The sequence below is a fragment of the Ostrea edulis genome, chromosome 1 (assembly GCF_947568905.1).
Source record: "Ostrea edulis chromosome 1, xbOstEdul1.1, whole genome shotgun sequence".
NCBI lineage: Eukaryota > Metazoa > Mollusca > Bivalvia > Ostreida > Ostreidae > Ostrea > Ostrea edulis.
The window spans coordinates 72,455,505-72,474,537 of NC_079164.1; the positions used below are offsets into that span (position 1 = coordinate 72,455,505).

Sequence of the window (19,033 nt, forward strand, 5' to 3'; positions counted from 1 at the left end):
GAGTATTTTACATGAAAGTATAATAATATTATTTATCATGTTTTGTTTTACTTTATCATTATCTCAAATAGTATACATTGTATATCTAGGTAAACGGAATTTTATTTTACAACATTCAGATAGTGTAATATTGTGTGAAATGCAAGGCGAAGATAACGAACAGTGATCAATCTCATAACTCCCATAAGCAATACAAAATAGATAGTTGGGCAAACACGGACCCATGGACACACCAGAGGTGGGATCAGGTGTCTGAGAGGAGTAAGCATCCCCTGAAATGTCAATATTCAACAGACTTAGAGTCTCGCCCTTTCCACCTGATATGTAGTTTATTTCCTTGAATGTTTGTCAATTAGTGCTTGATTTTATATGTTACACATTAATTGTCATCTTCGCTAGCCAAGGGTTTACAATCCGCTCCGCTTCTCTACAAACCCTAGGCAGATTTAATGCGATGTTTGTAGCCTCAACTTTCAGTATATGATTGGACACAGGGAAAGTCCCTTGCTCAATCAGAGAACGTGTTACGTTAGATCACGTGCAAAACAAAGGAATGTGTAAATACCTACAACGGCCGTGTATCAAATACATATTCAAACCAATGACGTCACGTGCGCAGTTCAGACTCGTATATGCGTAAAGAAGAGCATTTTATTTACTACAGTACCGTGCCATAAGTTTATTATCAAACATCTTTTGTAATTGGTTGTTTTATGTTCTATCTATTCCAGATGTAGACAGTTGCGTCAGAACTATTTTCCTGAATTTGGAATTCACCCTACACACGTGGGGTTATTTTTAGATGTAGACTCAACGACTACATGTATTTCATAAGTTCACCACATGTTTATTTTCTAAATAATATTCTCACTGATTTCTTTTTCAAGTATGCAATTCATAAGAGATAGTTAAATTTATTATTAATATTTTGAATGATTTATATACCACTTTGCGTTACTCCCTGAGCGCAGCCATGTCTAAATAACATTTTTAAAAACAAGAGCTGAAACACGCATTTTCATTAGATAAGCATGATGTAATCCAAACAGGGTTATTTTCTCCATCCGCTGGAGGGAGCCATTCAAAGCCAAGAAAATCGCTTTAGAGCAACCAAGGGTTACAGAGAAGCGGAGCGGATCGTAAACCCTTGGCTAGCGAATGTGGTTAATTGTAGGATCCATGAATAAATAATGAATTTAGAATCCTTCCTTCCTGTAGCATTGTTCATTTATACAACAAATATAACATATCATGTTTATTTACATCCACTGTATCCCTTTCTTTAACGTAACATAAATAATTAATGTAAGAAAATTAAAAGTTGACAGATCCACCCGGAAAATTTACAAACTTTCTCGTGCATTTTGAAGATCATTAGGACAGATCAACATAATTAAGTTTTTGATTTGACGAGCATGATGCATTGAGAAGTTTATTTTCGAGTTCTTTATTAACCTTTACAAATATTATCGCCTAAACGTATCAAAGATGCGTATGGCCGAGTTGCAGTTTGAAAAATTATGCACTCTTGCATTCACGAAGTAAAAACATGAACGTATTTGATATAGTTTATAAGTATGGAGCTTTGAATGGCTGGAATAGGTATTTAGTGTGATAATGACCTTGACATTTGGATTTCAAAAGCAACATGAATCTATAATGTCATCAGGATTTGAAGTCTGATAAACATGCACCAGCAAGTACATGTATAAAAGTTAGAGGCAAGCCCAAATCTACAATATATAGTGAAAAAGAGACCTTGACCTTTTGACCTCAAAATAAATAGGAACCTTCCTCCTTTGGATGTGATAAAAATTTGCAAGTCTGACAAAGACGCACCAAGTAGTATGAAAGTTAGAGACCGGACAAGTTCAAATCTATGGCATTTAGTGATAAAGTGACCTTGACCTTTAACATTAAAATAAATAGGAACCTTCCTCTTTTGGATGTGATCATGTTATGTAAGTCTCAAAAAGATGCACCAAAGAGTATGAAAGTTAAAGGCTGGACAAGCCTTTTTTTTGTGGACGCCGCCCGCCCGACTGGACGCCCATCCTTCGCCAATTTAAAAGCCGAGATTTGCTACGCAACTCGGCTAAAAAACCTCTTTGTAGATACTAACATGGTTATTTCTAAGTAATTTTAAAAGCATTGTTGTAATTACAAATATTTAAAATTATAGGCAGATCAATGCGGAAATATTAATGAATAATAATATTTCCGAGTCTATTTCCCTGTCCACGTACAGTTCGAAATATTCTATTTGAACAATTGCATCAACATAGATATGATGAGAAAACTTGTACATTTTCTTTCAGTGGTTTGGTTTGGTAAGTACATGCACACTGAAACGTAAATAGAGTGAATAAAGAATATCAACTATAATCCACTAAACATTTCTTGAACAGCTTGTGGACTAGCTGACGAAAGGATGGAGAACTTATCTGGTCGTTCTGGTACAATCACCTCCCCGGGCTATCCTAGTTATCCAAACAATGTCAATTACACCTGGATTATAAGAACTGAACAGCCTGAAATGACTGTTAGTTTTACATTTGATGATCTGAACATCATCATAAATAGGGATGATGAATGCAAGAACGACTTTGTAGCGGTAAGAAATATCTTCAATAAGGTTTGAGCAAGCAATCTTGATCATGTACCATTTTTGTTCTAATTCATACAAGGATCTGACGATTCTTATTAGAAGTTATCGCGAACCCATTTTCTTTTAATACCGTTCTTAACATTGTATACTAAAATCCATTGGATGTATTTACATATAAACTTCCCATATTTATGTAGCAATATTTCATTATCATCTGCATATGGTGTTTATATATCTCAACTGATTCGATATGCAAGAGCTTGTTCTGCGTATAGTCAGTTTTTAAATCGAGGTAAGTTACTGACAAACAAGTTGATGGTACAGAGGTTTCAAAAGTCTCGATTGAAGTCAGCATTTCGCAAATTCTATGGTCGTTATAACGATCTAGTTTGCCAATACAACCTATCGTTGAGTTAAATGCTGTCTGACGTGTTTTTCATACCGATTGTTAAGCCGTTCTTGGCACACTAATTTTGACTACGGATAACTCCGTTTACCTGATCAGGAAATAGGGCTCATGGCGGGTGTGACCGGTCAACAGGGGATACTTACTCCTCCTAGGCACCTGATCCCACCTCTGGTGTGTCCAGGGGTCCGTGTTTGCCCAACTATCTATTTTGTATTGCTTATGGGAGTTATGAGATTGATCACTGTTCGTTATCTTCACCTTGCATGTACATGTATAAACTTGAAATTTCTCTGTCTCATCTTTAGAGCTGTAAAACGATTCTATTAGATCCCATGTATGTTTCCTAGTACTATTTTAGGAAGTACATGTATGTTTCCTAGTACTATTTTAGGAAGTACATGTAAGTTTCCTAGTAATATTTTAGGAAGTACATGCGTTGATGTTTAACCCAAAAGACATTCAATGAAGCATTCACCTCAAAATTTGATGCCGTTTAAATTACTATGTTTTGAATGAAAAAGTGAAGATAACAAATAGCGATCGATCTCATATCTCCTATAAAGAATATACAAAATTAAGAGTAGGGCAAACACGGACCATTGGACATACAAGGTACCTGAGGAGGGACCAGGTGCCTAGGAGGGGTAAGCATTCCCTGTCGACCGGTCACACCCGCCATGAGCCCTATCTTTCGATCAGGTGATCGGAGTAATCCGCAGTGAAAATCAGTGTGTAAGGAACGGCCTAACAATTTGTTATGAAACACGTCAGACAGCATTTGACCCAATGATAGGTTGTATTTGGCAAACTAGATCGTTATAACGACCATAAAATTTGCGAAATGCTGACTTTAAATTAGACTCTTTAAACCCTTATAACATCAACATATTGGTCAGTAATCTGCCTCGATTTAAACACTGGTCATGCGCGGAACAATGTACAAGAAATGTTGTCCATGTGAACACATTGCAGATCTTAAAGTTCTAACCAAATTAACATTTAATTAGAATCAGATTATCCGGATGAAAGAGGTATACGATTGTGCGAAAAACTGTATTACTGTATATGCACAGGAGAAATGAGGGAAAGAGAGAGCAATCTGTTTGAATGGTTTAAAGAATCTTGATATTGACTTTGAAGATAACGGAGATCGACCCGTGCTGTAGCGAATTTCTACGAAAATGTGGTCAATTGGATCCATTTACAGTAAATGTAACCGGGAACGTCACAAGAATATCATTTGTTACTGACGGGCGAGATACAGCCAAGGGCTTCAAACTCAGATGGAAAGGTTGGGCATCTGTTTACTAACTTTGAACGTTGACTTCCATCCTATATATGCCTGTTAATCCACTAGGTACTCCTTACACCTGAATACATGTATTACAGAATTATGGTACTCTGATAACAGTAATTGTGTATATAGTTACAGGAGGTAAAGATCAGCCAGAGAATCACTCTACAAGTGCATTTTCATCCATAACAAAGATGGGTAAAGTAGTCTTTTTGACTTCAATACTTATTTTCATAAATGCAATGGTTTCAGGGTGGTGTCGGAAAATAAAGCTACTCAGGATAAAAATTGTATCGTGCAATGTTTAAAGAGACGCTTGAATATTTAATTACATCATATGATCAGAGTATTACATTTTCGAGGGATAAGATGCCGTTAAAGATTTACATGGGAAAAAAAGGAATTAAAATTTCAGCAACAAAAAATCAACACGTACATACAGTGCCCTTAAGTATATTATCCTAGGACATAAGTCCAACACTCCATTCTTTCTCTCTGCTTTGTTTTACGCAGGCCTTCGTCATAATTATACCTGAGATATATACAGTTTACATGGACATGGTCTTCTTTTCTTTTCTTTTTTTTTTTAAATATTTTTCTTTTTCCATTTTTATTCACATTATGAATTTCCTGGAAGCTACTTTTGTAGCATTGGTCTGCATTAACATTCCCCATGATAATTGAAAGTCCATACTTTGTCACATGTATATATTGATTTTACTTTCTTTTTAATTAATCCCTTAAGACTCCGGGTCAGAATAGGTCCTCAATACCTCTTGCTTGTCGAACGAGGCGACTAAATGGGGCGGTCCTTCGGGTGAGACTGCAAAAACTAAGGTTCCGTGTCACAGCAGGTGTGGCAGGATAAAGATACCTCCCCGATCAAATATCGTAAGCGCCGAGCATAGACTTAAACTTTTCAGCCCTTCACCGGAAATGGTGACATCTCTGTATGAGTAAAACATTCTTTGGTGGGACGTTAAATAATCAACATGTACATTCAATCAATCTTTTCAACTACATCGGATCATGTCGAGTAGTAACCGACTGTCGATTCGAGGTGGTCATCCGCTGATGCAAGGTGAAGATAACGAATAGCGATCAATCTCATAACTCCTATAAGCTGATGTGTATCGTTATGATCTTTATTTTGCTCAAATCTTTTGCAGTACTTAGAAACATATAGTATTAAGGCATAATTGTAAAAAAGTGTATTTACACATATTTGTTGAAATAATGGGATGGACAATCATTCATGAAGCGAACAGTGAAGAACAAATCAAATTCTGAATGGAAGTACACATCTGGTAATTTTTGCATAATGTTTCAACAAATGAAAAATTGCATTATTTCTTGGTGTCTTTAACGACGTTTGTCCATTGCTGTAAATGTTCACATTTTAGATATCAAGAAATAAATAATCTAGCAACTAGAAATGTTATATACTTCAGATATTCTTCCCTTGAGTAATTCAGCAACGGCATTCTTATCCCCAACAACACGTACACGGGAGACAGTTACGACCGATGCACCAAATGTACCAATTACTGCGACTTTGTATTCAGCTGATAGGTCCCTGAAAACTTCTGAATTTGAATTGACCAGCATGATTGGAACATTGACAGAATCGGAGGTAACAGAAGAACCAGATGATGCATCAATAGGTAAAGTCGGCATAACGCTAAATCTTTTACGCAAAGCACAACTTGTATATGTTATTAAAATTGCCGATTACTCCTAAAACATCTACTAATGTTTAAGCAAGTAAGTCACATTTGAGCACATCCGCGCAGGATGTTACAGATATGTCGGTAGTAATTGAAATTTATTTTGTTTATCCACGTATATCATGAATTGATTACTACTTGTGGTGGAAGGGTTGTCTAATCAAAGGACCTACTATTCTGCATGATTTTAGAGTTTCTGTTTCATCTGAAACATGTATTCTTTCGACGTCAGGGCACTTTTGAACCCGCTTGGTCGTACCGTAAAAATTATGAAGTTTTTCGTCCAATTTTACCTATGATATCGCCATCAAGAAAGAAAAAATTAAAACCCATTTCTTAAATCATTCTGCAATGATAGATTTTTCAACTTTTGATAAAAATGTGATTTGTTTATTAAATTTGAAGCATATTACATAATAACTTTTTAAAAATTGTTAGATTATTTGTAAATGTAATCATTTTACAATTTGTCGTCTTTTCGTTATTTCGAGGCGAAAAAATGACAAAAGGATGGTTATCGTTTTGTCGTCTTCTCGCTTGGCGTTTTGTTGTCTTTTCGAGGCGAAAAGACAACAATACGAAAAGACGAGAAAACGATAATTAGTGTCTTTTCGCCTCGAAATAACGAACATACGACAAAACAAAACGACAACAAAATAGACGAAAACAGACGACAAACTGAACCTGCAAGTTAGCGACTTAATTTGTTGTGTTGTCTTTTCGTTTGTCGTTTTGTCGTCTTTTCGAGGCTAAGACGACAAAACCAATAATTAGCATCTTTACATCTCGAAATAACGAAAAGACGACAAAATACAGATTTCCCCGCTATTTTTGCTGTCTGATTTTCTAAGGATTAAATATGAAATTTGCTGTCTGTTGATAACTACATTTACAAAGGAAACAATTAAAATTAAATTACAGTTCAGATACTTGTATTCTACTGAAGAAATCTTTTTGTCTAAATGTTATACATGTACAAGGCATGTCGGAATAGGACGTTGAGGTGGGCAGGGGGCCTGGTCTGTCCCCTTTTCACATTTACTTTTCCAGTTATTTTAACATACAAATTCCACATTTTCTACATGAAAGGTGAAAATAACGAAAAGTGATCAATGCAAGGTGAAGATAACGAACAGTGATCAATCTCATAACTCCTACAAGCAATACAAAATAGATAGTTGGGCAAACACGGACCCCTGGACACACCAGAGGTGGGATCAGGTGCCTAGGAGGAGTAAGCATCCCCTGTTGACCGGTCACACCCGCCATGAGCCCCATATCAATCTCATAACTCCTATAAGCAAAATAGATAGTTTGGCAAACACGGACGCTGGACCTACACGCAAAGTTCGATTGATTTGCTTCCCCTTTTAATTTTAAAGCAGTAGCGAAAGGCAATTGATGTTTGAAATGCTAAATTGAAGAATACGTGTAATGAACTTTCTTCTATTTTTAAAACATTTCAAGTTTTGAGACACGACATTGTCATTATGCAATTTTGAAAACAGACTAGTTTTAAACTCACAATTTCTATAAATACGGCGTAGCACAATAAATGAGTCAACGTCCACGTTTACGCTATGTATTTCATTGAAAAATATCCTTTGATTGAACAATCATTCTGAATTGTTTTGTTTTAACATTTATGAAATCTAAAACATTTCATACGAAACATCTGCACATAAAATTTATTCATGCTTTTCAAAAAACCAAAACAAAACCTTTTACCAGAAATTGCAAATATATGACTAGTGAAACATTATCATCAACTTTTAACAATATATATCCTTCTGCATAAAAACGCTTACAAACTAAGATACATTGTTGGATCAAATAAGTGTTCTACCTATCGTTGCTTCTGACGAAAATATTAACAGCTGTGAAGGAGAAACTTCAAACTTACTGTGTGATTACACATGTCAGAAGTGATGTTAATCAAATGTGGATTCTAAACAATTCTAAAGAAATCTTAGTAAACTTGAAATCGCAAAACTTTTCCCAAATCAATAACATCGAAACCTATCACTTTACACGACCACTCCTCACGATGAATTAAAGACTAGACTTTTTAACTTCATCGGATCATGTCGAGTAGTAGCCGACCGTCGATTCGAAGTGGTCATCCGCTACTGTGTATCGTAATCATCTTTATTTTGCTCAAATCTTTTGCAGTACTTAGAAACATAGAGCATTAAGGTATTATTGTAAAAGGGTGTATTTACACATATTTGTTGAAATAACGGGTTGGACAGTTATTGATGAAGCGAACAGTGAAGAAAAAATTAAATTCTAAATGGAAGTACACACCTGGTAATTTTTGCATAATGTTTCAACAAATGAAAAATTGCATTGTTTCTTGGTGTCTTTAACGACGTTTGTCCATTCGTATATCATTGATGTAAATATTCACATTTTATATATCAAGAAATATATAATCTAGCAACTAGAAATGTTATGTACTTCAGATATTCTTCCCTTGAGTAATTCAGCAACGACATTCTTATCCCCAACAACACGTACACGGGAGACAGTTACGACCGATGCGCCAAATGTACCAATTACTGAGACTTTGTATTCAGCTGATAGGTCCCTGAATACTGCTGAATTGGAATTGACCAGCATGATTGGAACATTGACAGAATTGGAAGTAGCAGAAGAAGCAGACGATACATCAATAGGTAAAGTCAGCACAACGCTATATATTTTACGCAGTGAACAACTTAGATATATGTTATTAAAATTGCCGATTACTCCTAAACTAATGTTTAAGCAAGTAAGTCGCATTTGAGCACATCCGCGCTGGATGTTACAGATGAGTCGGTAGTGGTTCAAATTTATTTTCTTTGTCCACGTATATCATGAATTGATTAATATTTGCGGTGGAAGGGTTGTTTAATCAAAGGACCTAATATTCTGCACGATTTTAGAGTTTCTGTTTCATCTAAAACATGTATCCTTTCGACGTCAGGACACTTTTGAACCCGCTTGGTCGTACCGTAAAAAACGGATATGAAAAATCGGGTTCATATAACCGAGGGCGATTTCGTTACGGACATCCGTAGTGCAATAAAAATGATATAAAAAACCCCACAGTGTTATAGTCATAAGTGTTACGGCACCTTTGGTCGCTCGGCGACTATACGTGTGGTACGTTTGGTTGCCGACGACCATTTGTGCGGCACGTTTCGTCGCCAGCGACCAAACATGCCGCACGTATCGTCGCCCGGCGACCGAATGTGTCATAAGGGTGGGCACGAATGGTCGTCAATTTTAGGTCATACCCGAGCACGAATGGTCACCACCGAAGCCCCCTGTCCCAAACCCCAACTTTGCTTTTGTTTTGCAAAAAGGGTTTGTGTTCATGTGTGTATGAGTTCGTTCGTGCGTGTCTGTAGGTATTTAAGTGACAGTGTGAGTGTGTGCGCGAGTGTATGTGTACATGCATGTGCGTATACGTGCATGTGTGTATAGAATCCAGAAATGCCCAGCCTTTTTGTTTGTTTACTTTGTATCGTGCTTTACTTTTGTCACAAATGTGTGTAGGTATGTGCGTGTGCAATGCAAAACAAACTTCAACTTCTAAGCTATAAATAGGTCAGACAGTTTTCAGGGCTTTTTTCATTACCTATACAGATATTGCACTGATATTTAGTCATAGACTTCCTCTCAGAGGAATACAAGTTCAGTTTGCACTTCAACTGGATTGGTCCATCCTTGACTTACTTTTGGACTGAAAATAGGTCACACAGTTTTCCAGGCTTTTTCCATTACGGATACAGATATTGCCCTGATTGGCTGATATTTAGTCAAATGCTTGCTGTCCGACGGGCGTATATTGTACGGTTTGTGGTACTCTTGTTAAAACATTTCAAGTTTTGAGACACGACATTGTTATTATGCAATTTTGAAAACAGACTAGTTTTAAACGCACAATTTCTATATATGCAGCATAGTGTAATAAACTTTCACGTTTACGCTATATATTTCATTGTAAAATATCATTTGCTTGAACACTCATTCTGAATTAACTTTTGCTTTAACTTTTATGAAATCTAAAACATTTCATACGAAACATCTGCACATAAATTTTATTCATTGTATTAAAAAAATCTTTTTACCAGCAATTGCAAAAATATGACTAATGAAACATTATCATCAACTTTAAGCATTACATTTCCTTATACATGTATAATCCTTTAATAGAATGGAGTAAAATTATTGAGTGTGGTGTTCTTACGGTCTTACATCACGTGGGGATCCGGATTAGAATAGGTCTTCAGTACCCCCTTGCTTGTCGTAAGAGGCGACTAAATGGGCGGTCCTTCGGATGAGACCGCAAAAACCGAGGTCCTGTGTCACAGCAGGTGTGTCACGTTAAAGATGCCTCCCTGCTCAAAGGCCATAAGCGCCGAGGATAGGCCTAAATTTTGCAGCCCTTCACCGGCAGTGGTAACGTCTCCATATGAGTGAAATATTCTCGAAAGGAACGTTAAACAATATTCAATCAATCAATCTTACAGTCTTACAATATGTGCATGTGCATGGTTGTTTTGGGAAAAGACACCGATATCATACACTGCAGATATCATTGTTGTTAATTGTATAAAAATTACTATAAATTGAATCTCGATAAGTTTATAAAAATGATTTAGAGAAGTGATTGTTTTCAATGAATTATACAGTAAAATAAATAAAAGTTGACTCATTTATGACACTACATGTATGTATATATACTAGTATATATTTGGAAAAGTGTTCCGTATTGAAGTCAGTCATGTTTTTCCTGGCATCATAATTCATGCTTCTAAACGTATTATTTCCTTCGTGGTTATTAATACTTTATTAACGGGAAGATTCCCAACCTAAAATCACATTGTTTCTTGGCTGTAATGTCACTGTCATGTCAATCCTGTTAGCCTTACTTCCTCAACCAGCTGATGGATATTTGGTAAAAGATGAAATGTTTGCCAAATAATTTGTGTGAGGATTAAGGGTACTAAATTTAAGCTTATTTGAATTTGTGATAATTGTTAATAGATAAAACGTTGTCTGTGTATCTAAATGTCGAGCTGAAGGCCATATAGCTATTCTTTCTTCTCATGCAGATGGTTTTGAATAAATTCTGCCTCATAATAATATAAAAACAAGTCAGCTAATAAGGGAGCACAATTCGTACCCATGAAAATTCCAACTGACTGTTGAAATACACTACGAAGGTATTGTCAATGGGGAGTTCCAGTATCTTTTAAATATAAACTACAGAGTACTTGCGAATAGAATGAGAGTGGTGTTTAACATTTAGTATTTTTTAAATGACCGATCACTAGATATAAAAATTACATTTTCCCATTTTGTTTTGTTGAAAAAATGTAAATAGGTCATGTTGATACCACCTTCTTCACATACAACACCGGATTCTTCTTTACTTAATAATTCATCACAGATGTAGATATAAAATATGTAAACTTTATAATAAAGTTAATTAATTAGCTTTGAGTTCCATACATCTTTGTAGGCTGGATTACGTTTTATGTTACGTGGGGGTATAAAGGCTAGCTGATTTTTCATCACATCTTAGGAAGAAAAGAAACAAGAGGCCCAAGGGCCTAGAATCGCTCTTCTGATAAATTGTACAACCCCACCATTTCTATTCTTAGCCTCTTAGTATTCTAAATCTTTAGTTAAATCCTAAGAATTCAAAAAAAGTAGGTCAATGTGACCTACTTTTTGGTTTACACATTTTGAGAACCCAAGAAATATCAACTGACAAAGTTTGATGATTTTAATCCAATTAGTATCTGAATATTGAAATATAGCTGTCAAATTCCAATCGTAGGTCATGGTGACCTACTTTTTGGTCAGCGAACTCCGAACATGCAAGACCCATCAACTGACAAAGTTTGATGACTGTAGGTCAAATAGTATCTGAAATATATAAATATAGCCGTCCAATTCCAAAAGTAGGTCAAGGTGACCTACTTTTTCGTCAACACCCTTCAAACATGCAAGACCCAACAACTGACAAAGTTTGATGACTGTAGGTCAAATAGTATCTGAAATATATAAATATAGCCGTCCAATTCCAAAAGTAGGTCACGTTGACCTACTTTTTGGTCGAAACCCTTCGAACATGCAAGACCCAACAACTGACAAAGTTTGATGACTGTAGGTCAAATAGTATCTGAAATATATAAATATAGCCGTCCAATTCCAAAAGTAGGTCAAGGTGACCTACTTTTTGGTCGACACACTCCGTAGACTCAAGATGCATCAACTGTCAAAGTTTGATGATTGTAGGTCAATTAGTGACTGAAATATATAAATATAACTGTCAAATACCAAAAGTAGGTCACAGTGACCTACTTTTTGGTCGATACACTCTGAAGACTCAAGATGAATCAACTGACAAAGTTTGATGATTGTAGGTCAAATAGTGTCTGAAATATAGTAATTTAGCTGTCAAATACCAAAAGTAGGTCACGGTGACCTACTTTTTGGTCGACACAAACCGAAGACTGAAGACGCATCAACTGACAAAGTTTGATGATCCTAGGTTTTACAGTGCCCAAAATATGCATCTGAAATTGAAAATGTGAAATTTGAATATCTGCAAAATTGAAAAAGTAGGTCGCTGTGACCTACTTTTTTTATAAATATGTTTCAAGGCCTCAAGATGCATCAACTTACAAGATTTGATGATTCTAAACCTCTCGGTATTTGAAATAACAACTTAAAATATATCTATAAATGATAAGCCATAAAATTCAGAAAGTAGGTCACGGTGACCTATTTTTCAATTGACGCATTTCAAGGTCCCATGATCCACCAACTGACAAGTTTTGATGATCATAGGCTTCAAAGTGTCCAAGATATGCATCAAAATTAATTTTAAAATAAATACCTGCAAGATTCAAAAAGTAGGTCACCGTGACCTACTTTTGAGACAACTTGACACAAGGTCCTAAGATGCATCAACTGTCAAAATTTGATGATCCTAGTCCTTATAATGACTAAAATATCAAAGATTTAAGGAAATATAAATTTAGGTCAACTTTGAAGTGACCTTGAGACCACGCCCTTTGCCCCAGGGTAATGCCTTGAACAATTTTTAATCTACAACATATCCTCATCCTTATGTGTAAGTTTGGTGATAATCTGCCCAGTGGTTCTTGAGAAGAAGATTTTTTAGCAACCACTACTTTTGTTTGTATTTTCCTTATTATCTCCCCTTGTTAAAGGGTCACATCCCTCTATTTAGTATGTATGAAAGCCCTTGGGCCAATGATACCCTGTAACAAATTTGAAAAAAATTGGCCAAGGAGTTCTTGAGTTATAGCCCTTTTTCTAAAAAGTTTATGCACACCGCACAAATGGCCATAGCATTAGCTCTTTGAGCCTTCGGCTCAGAAGAGCTAAAAATCCAGTTTATATCAACCTTACCAAATCTAAGATAGATAGAATTATCAACAGCTACTGCAAAACTTATTAATTGCAAGACATACGAAATTAACATATAATTGTTGAATTTGCAAGTTAGAAATGTTCATGAAAATACTATTCGATAATTCATTTTTGGTGTGTAAATTTTTATTTACTTGCCGTTACCAAGCCATTGACGTTATTTTTGTTGTTGCTTAATTCATTATTCACGCCGACCGTTTTATTACGTATGTTATTTTATTATTAACTCTAGTTGATTAATAGGATTATAGCTGTTTGGAAGAAAAAACATAACAGCAGTCTTGAAAAATAATTCAATTGCTTTCAGTTACATTTGTGGTGGGAGGTGCTTGTGCGGTCGTGATTACGTATGCGTTCATAGCTGTAGGTGTTTATATAGTCAAACAATGGAGAAGGTATGCTTTTACACTAGTGTATATATGGGTAGATAAAACATTGAATATATATATATATATTTCTGTTTACTGAAATACAAAGAGATAAAAACCTATTTTAATGATAATGAAAATACAGAAATAATTAGAGTGAGAAAAAGAGGTATTTTTCGCTCAACTTTACAGGTATTCAATATATATTGAAAAAATAATGAACAATTTCAATGATTTCAATCAAAATAAATATGCATTGTTAAATAATAATTAAAGACAAAAGCAGATTAAATCCACATGACTGGTACTTAATTAGAAGCTGGCCTTTATGCACTTTATACTTTTGTTGGGTAAAATATGAAAAAACCTAGTTTTCTGAAACTGTGTGCGGAAAATGATTTAATTTCATTTCATATTTTCATAAAAAGAAAGTGTATCTAACTTTTTACCAAGATATTTGTATGAAATTACAATTTCTTTTTAAAATATTTTAATAAAACATGCGATTGCCATAGACTTTTAATTATTCAAAGTGAAATAAATCAAGCAGTAATCAAAATTTTGAAAATTTCTCTTTTGGATTATTTTTATTTCATAACCCTACAATATGATTTTAAAAATCCCAACACCCATTTACTAGATATGAAATATGGTCGTTATATGCATTTCATATCTCTAACATTGTATTTCACATTATTTTATTTAAGTCGTTCAATGGAAAATTTCAGAAGACCAACAAACAGTGGAAAATACATACTTGATTCGAGCAAAACAGTTTGCAATTTGGACAACTTCTATGACACTATTCCAGAAGAGCACTTCTCTTTATTTGATGACAATGTTGAATCGACCATCTACGCTGAGGTTCCAGAAAACACATATGACAGAATGTTTACTAGGAGGCCACGTGTGAATGATGGTATCATAAACATTTACGGGTCATCATCACCAATAAACACCACCTTCCAAAAGAACAAATTTACAAGTATCAAAGTACACTAGCATCCGAGGTTTAGAATACTGTTATCAATGGTTTAGAAAAGATTCCTAGATTTCAAAATTTGATCGAGTTTTGTTTGGGAGCTGAATTGATAAAATGTATGTGCTTTCATTTTTGAAAATGAGACGTGCAAACTAACGGACTCCCTTGAATTGTTTTCAATTCATCAGTTAATAAATGTTCAGTGGTTTATAACCGATATGTTTTATTAGTTGAGTGTCCACGCATCATATAGTTTCTTTCTGTGAAATTAGATTGAGGCCAAGCACTACATTTTATACCGGTTGGTTGATAGTATATTGATTAACGTTGATAGTATATTGATTGGCGTGTCCATATTGGTGAAAGATTCACGAGCGGGACGCTCGTAAATCTTTCACCAATATGGACACGCCACCATTTCTGGTGAAGGACTGCAAAATTTAAGCTTATGCTCGGAGCTTACAATCTTAAGTAGAGAGGGTTCTTTATCGTGCCACACCTGCTGTGACACGGGCTCCCGGTTTTTGCGGTCTCATTCGAAGGACCGCCCAATTTAGTCACCTCTTACGACAAGCAAAGATAGAGGACCGGAGTCTATATTGATAATGGTACATGACATATGTCAGTGACATATGCGGAGATAAGTCTATGCAAAAATAATGAAATACACGACTAAAATAAATTAAATGTAAAACAAATGGTCAGCAATCTAATATTAGATTCCCCCACACATTCCGATACCGGCACCCTACACTCAAACGTGGATTATTGGAGCGAGTACTAGTAGCTTAGCTGTTTGTGTGTTAGTTTTACGTCCTATCGAGAAATTTTTACTCATATTGAGACGTCACCAGTTGTAGATGTAGTACCAGAAATGTAGATCTATACTTAGCGCTTACAGCTGTAGCAGCGAGGGTTCTTTAACGTGCAAACGCCTGCCGCAACACGGGTCCTCCGATTATAAGGTCATATCCGAAGACCCTTGATTCTCACTTCTGAATGCCGAGCGTTACGCGAAAGTGCAATCACTGCTTAAGTTTACGTCTTAGGTTTAACGCGGCCAAGACAGAGGCGGGTATAATCTCGGTTGAGATTCGGCTCGGCTGAATATTTTGACTGACGCCTTCACCGAATCTCGGAGCAGTACTTCATAATTCATGTCTGGAAATTTACTTTCAGCCAGTTCTAGCAATTAATGTGCACTTAGGTGACACTGCTGTTTGTTTCAAATAAGTGACTTGACTGTTAAACTAACTCTTTATCACTATTAATGCTGTATTACTTACCGTCTAAATATGTAAAGTCCATAAAATAAACCATCACTAATTTTTCCGTTCAAATGAAGACTTCTATGGCGCAATATTTTATCTCCCAAAATTGAAGAGTTCCTATAGTTTGTTTTTGAATTAGCGAAATACAAGTTGGTATGTAGAGATTCGATGTATCAGTAACTAGAAAAAGCAGACTATAGGAACTCTTCAATTCCAGGAGATAAAATATTGTGCCATGAAAATCTTCATTTAAACGGAAAATGAAGTGCCTATTTTCATTTTGGGATTTTTTATACCTAAATGATAAGTAATACAGCATTAATAGGTTTTGTAAGTCTCGCGCTCCTCCTTTCCCGAAAGAGCACTTCGGGGAACATGGTGTACTGCTTCGCGTATGGGTGTAATCATCGTAGTGATAAAAGTACCACGAATTGCCATTTGTATCGTTTTCCAAACGGACGAAAATTTTAGAAAAAAGTGGATAGCTCTTTGCAGGTATGTGAACACGATTGTTAGGATACATATATGTGTATACGGTTTACACAAAGTGTGCCGAGGAAATTCAAACTAAGAATTTTGTATGTACATTTCTCAAAATCGTAGACTATATTAAACCAAAAACCTAATGCCTCTTGTAATTATTTACATTTTGTATTCTACTACGTTCAACAAAATGTTTATAAGTTTCCAAATAATTGGGATATTCAATTTCAGGGATCAACCTTGCAGTTCCCTAATAAGGGTCACCATAAAATAAATGAAGATGGCACGCTTTTTAGAATAACATTCTGAACACTTTTTGTTTTATAATGCTTGCAAATTATTCTTTGAATAAGATTGATTGATTTGATGTTTTCCGCCACAATCAACAATTTCTTAGTTATCTGGTGGCGTCCAGTATTTCTTGGTGGAAGAGATATCCCAGATATATTGTACCCGGGAAGAGATCACCAACCATCCGAAAGAAGAGGTAGAGAACATACAACATAGTGCCATGAATGAGTTAACTTTTTAATGACCGCCAATTTTCTTATTAATACAAGATGATCTTAAGATTGAAACTCACCTTTTTATGGTGTGGAATAAGATGCATACTTTGATGCATCTCCCTTTTGAATCAACAACTGTCTACGTGGGAGGCTTGAATACAGTTTTTGAACGTGAATTAATGAAATTTCAAACTGGGCACGCATCATTTCAGCATTCAGATCTTCAACGTTTTGCACCAAGTAAAGTATATTTTTATTTTGTTTTTCATGATTAGCCAAATGTTTTCTATTGAACCTAAGTTTGTAGACTTTGCAGGCCAGGAGAGCTGAAGGAGTTCATTGTCATCCTGGAAAAAGTAAGGTTCTCTGTCAAAATGTTTTGTCACAACTTACCATGAATGGTTGTCCAGTGTATGTATGTACTTATCAGAGTTCATATTTCCATTTATCATACACAGAGTACCAATACCATTATATGTAAAGCATCCCCACACCATTATTGTCAGGGTAGTGCTAGGTATTTCTGCTACATAGCCTAGACGCCCAGGTCTCCAAAGTTCTGAAGGCTTCCTCCAAACTTTATGCGTTCCTCCGGGTTTGATAACCATCATCATCTGGTTGCTGAATATAATTGATTTTCAACCATCCAGTGAAGGTTACCCCTACATGAAATTCTTTTCTTTTTATTCACCTCCCTAATGCCGATTTTCTTGTGTACTCCATACGTTGTACAGTTCGCCTGGATACTGGTACAGGTATGCGAGCATTAAATTCGTCTGTTATCTCCTTCAGAGTTGCTCTTAGAGACGTCCTTACAATCCTGGAAAGCGTATTTTTTGATCAGTTTGTCAGGGTTTTTTTCTGCCACTTCACGGTATGTTTTCTTGTTTTCCCGCGTATTCGTCAGCTTTTCAAAAATCCAGAAATTGTTTACTTACATGTACCTATATTCAAACTCGATGGTCGCTCTCAATAACAGGGATGTGATTGGCAGAGAAACAAAATGGAGGAAATGAAAGCAGTCGGGTGCAGGGCAGCGCCCTATGGGGGGGGGGGGGGGCAAAACCCCCAGAAGCTCCTGGGGTTTCACATATTTCAGAGCTTTGAATTTAGTTTCCAGAAATATATGAGATCCATTTTCTGACCAAAAAAAAAAAAAATGCAAATACATTGACATTTAAATCCTAAATTTACTTTTTTATTTGAATTGACAAATTTTGTCACTGTTTTAATTTTCTTTTTTCTGCCGAAGCCTTGTGAATTCGTAATCTTCCTTGATTGGCTTGCTGCTTTACATGGACTTCAATATCTTTCTCTGCTTCTGCTTGAAGTGTAAGCTTAGCCTTTTTCTTATAGTCCATTTCACTTGTGCTTTTAACTTGCAATTTATTTATCCTTTACATTTCATCATTCTTTTCTTCAACCTCTCCCTGTACATTGACCTGGATTCCATCATGTTTCTTGTCAGCTGTCTGTCTTTTGGTCCATACAGGAAATCATCCCTCCTGAATAGTTTTATTGCTGATGCTTCCTTTGATTTAATAAAGTATTTAACAGTTTGTATTGAACTGTATGTCTCCACTGCCATGCTGAAAGACTTTGGATCTATAATATCTCCCATGGTGCTAAAAGATGATTCCACCATGGGTCCATGGAAGATGGTGCAGGCAGCTATGACCACTTTTGATAAGGCAGGATACTGGCCAGATTTCTTGATAACTCCCCACCATGAATCCACATTTTCTGTTTGTTGAGGCAGACAGTCATCAGCTTGAAATCTGAAAGATTGCAAAGTACATGGTCTATCATATTCAAACAATAAACAAATTAAGATATATATAAACAAATTTGAAAAGTAATTACTTGAGTTACCTGTGTATTTCTGCCTCTAGGTTGTTTTCTTCTTCCTCTGTGAGGCAAGCTG

General features: G+C 35.7%; 1 protein-coding gene across 2 annotated transcripts; it reads left to right on the forward strand.

Moving 5' to 3' along the window:
* The first annotated feature begins 2,263 nt into the window (after nucleotides 1-2,263).
* Nucleotides 2,264-15,064, forward strand: LOC125682613 (uncharacterized). 2 transcript variants are annotated; one of them, XM_048923293.2, is made up of 8 exons: nucleotides 2,264-2,330; nucleotides 2,409-2,614; nucleotides 4,158-4,308; nucleotides 4,444-4,509; nucleotides 5,763-5,975; nucleotides 8,504-8,716; nucleotides 13,807-13,894; nucleotides 14,575-15,064. In XM_048923293.2, the coding sequence occupies exons 1-8, from the start codon at nucleotides 2,288-2,290 to the stop codon at nucleotides 14,867-14,869; spliced, it is 1,275 nt and encodes a 424-aa protein (XP_048779250.2). In that variant the 5' UTR covers nucleotides 2,264-2,287; the 3' UTR covers nucleotides 14,870-15,064. The 2 variants fall into 2 exon arrangements, with proteins under 2 accessions (XP_048779250.2, XP_048779251.2); XM_048923294.2 differs by having other exon boundaries at nucleotides 14,596-15,064.
* Nucleotides 15,065-19,033: the final 3,969 nt, after the last annotated feature.